The sequence below is a fragment of the Scyliorhinus torazame genome, chromosome 3 (assembly GCF_047496885.1).
Source record: "Scyliorhinus torazame isolate Kashiwa2021f chromosome 3, sScyTor2.1, whole genome shotgun sequence".
NCBI lineage: Eukaryota > Metazoa > Chordata > Chondrichthyes > Carcharhiniformes > Scyliorhinidae > Scyliorhinus > Scyliorhinus torazame.
In genome coordinates, this window is record NC_092709.1 from 356,895,962 (window position 1) to 356,902,669 (window position 6,708).

Sequence of the window (6,708 nt, forward strand, 5' to 3'; positions counted from 1 at the left end):
CAGAAGAAGGCAATTTGGTCCATCGAGTTTGCACCAGCCCTTGGAAAGAGCACACTACCTAAGCTCCCCCCCCCGCCACCTTATCCCTGTAACCCAGTAACCCCACCCAACCCAACCTTTTTGGACACTAAGGGCAATTTAACACGGCAAATCCACCTAACCTGCACATCTTTGGACTGTGGGAGGAAACCGGAGCATCCGGAGGAAACCCACGCAGACACAGGGAGAAAGTGCAGATTCCGCACAGACAGTGACGCAAGCCGGGAATCGAACCTGAGACCCTGGAGCTGTGAAGCAACTGTGCTAACCACTGCACTACCGTGCCTCCCTACTGCATATAACATAAAAGGGATTTGACTATATAGGTGTCTGATGGCCAGACAGACATGATGGGCCGAAGGGACTTTCCGTGCTGTATGACCCAATGACAGCGGCATTTCTCTTTCTCTTTAACACTAAAGACTCAAGTGTTATCTCTGTTTCCTAACCCACAGATGTTGATGGGTATTTCCAGCGTCTAATGTATTCATTTCAATGTTATATCAACTTCAATGTCAGGAAATGATAGCAGCTGCAGGGTGCTCCTCGGGCCAGCAGGGCGCTGCAGCAGGCGGTCACACAGCGGCTCAGCCTGGGCCAAGGTGGGACCAGCTTGTCCGCTCACACATTCCTCGGCAGAGCGTCACCCGGAAGCAGCTGGCGGAGCGCGATGGCGGCGCTGAGGGTCCTGGGAGCTGCAGCAAAGGTTGGAATGGAAATCTAGCTCGAGGCGCAGGCTGCGGCCTACACAGCGGGAGGAGGGACGGGGCGATCCGGTGCCCCCCCCCCCCCCCGCTGCCCCCCCCCCCCCGCTGCCCCCCCCCCCCCGCTGCCCCCCCCCCCGCTGCCCCCCCCCCCCCCCGCTGCCCCCCCCCCCCCCGCTGCCCCCCCCCCCCGCTGCCCCCCCCCCCCCGCTGCCCCCCCCCCCCGCTGGCCCCCCCGCTGCCCCCCCCGCTGCCCCCCCCCCCCGCTGCCCCCCCCCGCTGCCCCCCCCCGCTGCCCCCCCCCCCGCTGCCCCCCCCCCCGCTGCCCCCCCCCGCTGCCCCCCCCCGCTGCCCCCCCCCCCGCTGCCCCCCCCCCCGCTGCCCCCCCCCCCGCTGCCCCCCCCCCCCGCTGCCCCCCCCCGCGCTGCCCCCCCCCCCCGCTGCCCCCCCCCCCCCGCTGCCCCCCCCCCCCCGCTGCCCCCCCCCGCTGCCCCCCCCCGCTGCCCCCCCCCCCCCGCTGCCCCCCCCCCGCTGCCCCCCCCCCGCTGCCCCCCCCCCGCTGCCCCCCCCCCGCTGCCCCCCCCCCCGCTGCCCCCCCCGCGCTGCCCCCCCCCCCCCGCTGCGCCCCCCCCCCGCTGCCGCCCCCCCCGCTGCCCCCCCCCCCGCTGCCCCCCCCCCCGCTGCCCCCCCCCGACATTCCCCCCCCCCGACATTCCCCCCCCCCGACATCCTCCCCCCCCCCCGACATCCTCCCCCCCCCCGACATTCTTTCCCCCCCCCGACATTCTTTCCCCCCCCGACATTCCCCCCCCGACATTCTTCCCCCCCCCGACATTCTTCTCCCCCCCCCCGACATTCTTCTCCCCCCCCCGACATTCTTCTCCCCCCCCCGACATTCTTCCCCCCCGACATTCTTCTCCCCCCCCCCGACATTCTTCTCCCCCCCCCGACATTCTTCTCCCCCCCCCGACATTCTTCCCCCCCCGACATTCTTCCCCCCCGACATTCTTCCCCCCCGACATTCTTCCCCCCCGACATTCTTCCCCCCCGACATCCTCCCCCCCCCGACATCCTCCCCCCCCGACATTCTTCCCCCCCCCCGACATTCTTCCCCCCCCCCCGACATTCTTCTCCCCCCCCCGACATTCTTCTCCCCCCCCCGACATTCTTCCCCCCCCGACATTCTTCCCCCCCCGACATTCTTCCCCCCCCCGACATTCTTCCCCCCCCCCGACATTCTTCCCCCCCCCGACATTCTTCCCCCCCCCCCGACATTCTTCCCCCCCCCGACATCCTCCCCCCCCCGACATCCTCCCCCCCCCGACATTCCCCCCCCCCCGACATTCCCCCCCCCCCGACATTCCCCCCCCCCGACATTCCCCCCCCCCCGACATTCCCCCCCCCCCCGACATTCCCCCCCCCCGACATTCCCCCCCCCCGACATCCTCCCCCCCCCCGACATCCTCCCCCCCCCCGACATTCTTTCCCCCCCCCGACATTCTTTCCCCCCCCGACATTCCCCCCCCGACATTCTTCCCCCCCCCGACATTCTTCTCCCCCCCCCCGACATTCTTCTCCCCCCCCCGACATTCTTCTCCCCCCCCCGACATTCTTCCCCCCCGACATTCTTCTCCCCCCCCCCGACATTCTTCTCCCCCCCCCGACATTCTTCTCCCCCCCCCGACATTCTTCCCCCCCCGACATTCTTCCCCCCCGACATTCTTCCCCCCCGACATTCTTCCCCCCCGACATTCTTCCCCCCCGACATCCTCCCCCCCCCGACATCCTCCCCCCCCGACATTCTTCCCCCCCCCCGACATTCTTCCCCCCCCCCCGACATTCTTCTCCCCCCCCCGACATTCTTCTCCCCCCCCGACATTCTTCCCCCCCCGACATTCTTCCCCCCCCCGACATTCTTCCCCCCCCCGACATTCTTCCCCCCCCCCGACATTCTTCCCCCCCCCGACATTCTTCCCCCCCCCCCGACATTCTTCCCCCCCCCCGACATCCTCCCCCCCCCGACATCCTCCCCCCCCCGACATTCCCCCCCCCCCGACATTCCCCCCCCCCCGACATTCCCCCCCCCCGACATTCCCCCCCCCCGACATTCCCCCCCCCCCGACATTCCCCCCCCCCCGACATTCCCCCCCCGCCCGACATTCCCCCCCCCCGACATTCCCCCCCCCGACATTCCCCCCCCCCCCCGACATTCCCCCCCCCGACATTCCCCCCCCCCCCGACATTCCCCCCCCCGACATTCCCCCCCCCGACATTCCCCCCCCCGACATTCTTCCCCCCTCCCCGACATTCTTCTCCCCCCCCCGACATTCTTCCCCCCCCCGACATTCTTCCCCCCCCCCGACATTCTTCCCCCCCCGACATTCTTCCCCCCCCCGACATTCTTCCCCCCCCCGACATTCTTCCCCCCCCCCGACATTCTTCCCCCCCCCCGACATTCTTCCCCCCCCCCGACATTCTTCCCCCCCCGACATTCTTCCCCCCCCCGACATTCTTCCCCCCCCGACATCCTCCCCCCCCCGACATTCCCCCCCCCCGACATTCCCCCCCCCCCGACATTCCCCCCCCCGACATTCCCCCCCCCGACATTCCCCCCCCGACATTCCCCCCCCGACATTCCCCCCCCGACATTCCCCCCCCCCCGACATTCTTCCCCCCCCGACATTCTTCCCCCCCCGACATTCTTCCCCCCCCCGACATTCTTCCCCCCCCCGACATTTTCCCCCCCCCCCGACATTCCCCCCCCCGACATTCCCCCCCCCGACATTCCCCCCCCCGACATTCCCCCCCCCCCGACATTCCCCCCCCCCCGACATTCCCCCCCCCCCGACATTCCCCCCCCCGACATTCCCCCCCCACCGACATTCCCCCCACCGACATTCCCCCCCCCGACATTCCCCCCCCGACATTCCCCCCCCCCGACATTCCCCCCCCCCGACATTCCCCCCCCCCCGACATTCCCCCCCCCCCGACATTCCCCCCCCCCCGACATTCCCCCCCCCCCGACATTCCCCCCCCGCCCGACATTCCCCCCCCCCGACATTCCCCCCCCCGACATTCCCCCCCCCCCGACATTCCCCCCCCCGACATTCCCCCCCCCCCCCGACATTCCCCCCCCCGACATTCCCCCCCCCCGACATTCTTCCCCCCTCCCCGACATTCTTCTCCCCCCCCGACATTCTTCCCCCCCCCCGACATTCTTCCCCCCCCCGACATTCTTCCCCCCCCGACATTCTTCCCCCCCCCGACATTCTTCCCCCCCCCGACATTCTTCCCCCCCCCCGACATTCTTCCCCCCCCCCGACATTCTTCCCCCCCCCCCCGACATTCTTCCCCCCCCGACATTCTTCCCCCCCCCGACATTCTTCCCCCCCCGACATCCTCCCCCCCCCCGACATTCCCCCCCCCCGACATTCCCCCCCCCCCGACATTCCCCCCCCCGACATTCCCCCCCCGACATTCCCCCCCCGACATTCCCCCCCCGACATTCCCCCCCCCCGACATTCTTCCCCCCCCGACATTCTTCCCCCCCCGACATTCTTCCCCCCCCGACATTCTTCCCCCCCCGACATTCTTCCCCCCCCGACATTCTTCCCCCCCCCGACATTCTTCCCCCCCCCGACATTTTCCCCCCCCCCCGACATTCCCCCCCCGACATTCCCCCCCCCGACATTCCCCCCCCCCCGACATTCCCCCCCCCCGACATTCCCCCCCCCCCGACATTCCCCCCCCCGACATTCCCCCCCCACCGACATTCCCCCCACCGACATTCCCCCCACCGACATTCCCCCCCCCGACATTCCCCCCCCGACATTCCCCCCCCCGACATTCCCCCCCCCCCGACATTCCCCCCCCCGACATTCCCCCCCCCGACATTCCCCCCCCCGACATTCCCCCCCCCCGACATTCCCCCCCCCGACATTCCCCCCCCCGACATTCCCCCCCCCGACATTCCCCCCCCCGACATTCCCCCCCCGACATTCCCCCCCCCGACATTTCCCCCCCCCCCGACATTCCCCCCCCCGACATTCCCCCCCCCCGACATTCCCCCCCCCCGACATTCCCCCCCCCCCGACATTCCCCCCCCCGACATTCCCCCCCCCGACATTCCCCCCCCCGACATTCCCCCCCCCGACATTCCCCCCCCGACATTCCCCCCCCGACATTCCCCCCCCGACATTCCCCCCCCGACATTCCCCCCCCCGACATTCCCCCCCCCGACATTCTCCCCCCCCCGACATCCCCCCCCCCGACATTCCCCCCCCGACATTCCCCCCCCCGACATTCCCCCCCCCGACATTCCCCCCCCGACATTCCCCCCCCCGACATTCCCCCCCCCGACATTCCCCCCCCCCCGACATTCCCCCCCCCCGACATTCCCCCCCCGACATTCCCCCCCCGACATTCCCCCCCCGACATTCCCCCCCCGACATTCCCCCCCGACATTCCCCCCCGACATTCCCCCCCCCACATTCCCCCCCCCACATTCCCCCCCCCACATTCCCCCCCCACATTCCCCCCCGACATCCCCCCCGACATCCCCCCCCCGACATTTTCCCCCCCTGACATTTCCCCCCCCCTGACATTCCCCCCCCCCGACATTCCCCCCCCCCCGACATTCCCCCCCCCCCGACATTCCCCCCCCGACATTCCCCCCCCCGACATTCCCCCCCCGACATTCCCCCCCCCGACATTCCCCCCCCCGACATTCCCCCCCCCGACATCCCCCCCCCGACATCCCCCCCCCGACATTCTTCCCCCCGACATTCTTCCCCCCCCGACATTCTTCCCCCCCCGACATCCTCCCCCCCCCCGACATTTTCCCCCCCCCGACATTCTCCCCCCCGACATTCTCCCCCCCGACATTCTCCCCCCCGACATTCTCCCCCCCGACATTCTCCCCCCCGACATTCTCCCCCCCGACATTCTCCCCCCCGACATTCTCCCCCCCGACATTCCCCCCCCGACATTCCCCCCCCGACATCCCCCCCCCGACATTCCCCCCCCCGACATTCCCCCCCCCGACATTCCCCCCCCGACATTCCCCCCCCCGACATTCCCCCCCCCCGACATTCCCCCCTCCGACATTCCCCCCCCGACATTCCCCCCCCCGACATTCCCCCCCCCGACATTCCCCCCCCGACATTCCCCCCCCCGACATTCCCCCCCCCCGACATTCCCCCCCCCGACATTTCCCCCCCCCCCGACATTTCCCCCCCCCCCCCGACATTCCCCCCCCCCGACATTCCCCCCCCCCGACATTCCCCACCCCCTGGACAATCCCCCTCGCCCCGCAGTCCCTCCCCCTCCCATATACAGTCTCTCCCCCTCCCCACACAGTCTCTCTCCCTCTCTCTCTCTCTCTATTTTCCACAGCCTATTTCTCTGGTTACTAATTTATTTCTCTTTCAGAATTTACGTTTTGCACCGAGTGTTGTCTCCTCGAGAGCTCTGCTGAGCAGCCCATCACTGAGCAGCTCTCCCCAGCCCCAGGTAAGGGCATTCCCTGTCCAGCTGTCTCCTGATTCCACTCCCACTGTATCCTGGCAGCAAGCACATGTTTTTCTCAAAATAATTACTTTATTGAGCAGATCTGTGAAGTGTATTGCCTAAATGCAGTATGTTCTGTTTGTTTCAGTGTAGTATGTAGCACTGAGGTGCATTACCACTTAAAAGGTTTACCCCTTGTCCCCTCAGTCCTAAATGGTTTGCCCTGTATCCTGAGGCTGTGGCCCGTAGTTCTGGTCTCTCCCACCATTGGGAACGTTCTTTCTGAATCTAATTCTGTTAAAATTTTATTTGTTTCTACGAGATCCCCTCTCACTCTTCCAATGAATATAATCCGAACCGCTTTAGTCTCTCCTCATGTGACAGACCCGCCATCCCAGGAATCAGCCTGGGAAACCTTCGCTGCACTCCCTCCATAGCGAGAACATCCTTCCTCAGA

At 68.6% G+C, this 6,708-nt stretch overlaps 1 protein-coding gene across 2 annotated transcripts in view; it reads left to right on the forward strand.

Annotated features, from left to right (window-relative positions):
• The first annotated feature begins 635 nt into the window (after positions 1-635).
• Positions 636-6,708, forward strand: part of idh3b (isocitrate dehydrogenase (NAD(+)) 3 non-catalytic subunit beta) — a 65,972-nt gene continuing 59,899 nt past the window's right edge. For both annotated transcript variants that reach the window (XM_072497803.1, XM_072497802.1), the window contains exons 1-2: positions 636-745; positions 6,174-6,254. In XM_072497803.1, the coding sequence (XP_072353904.1) occupies positions 710-745; positions 6,174-6,254 (117 nt within the window). In that variant the 5' untranslated portion in view covers positions 636-709. The remainder of the gene's footprint in view (positions 746-6,173; positions 6,255-6,708) is intronic.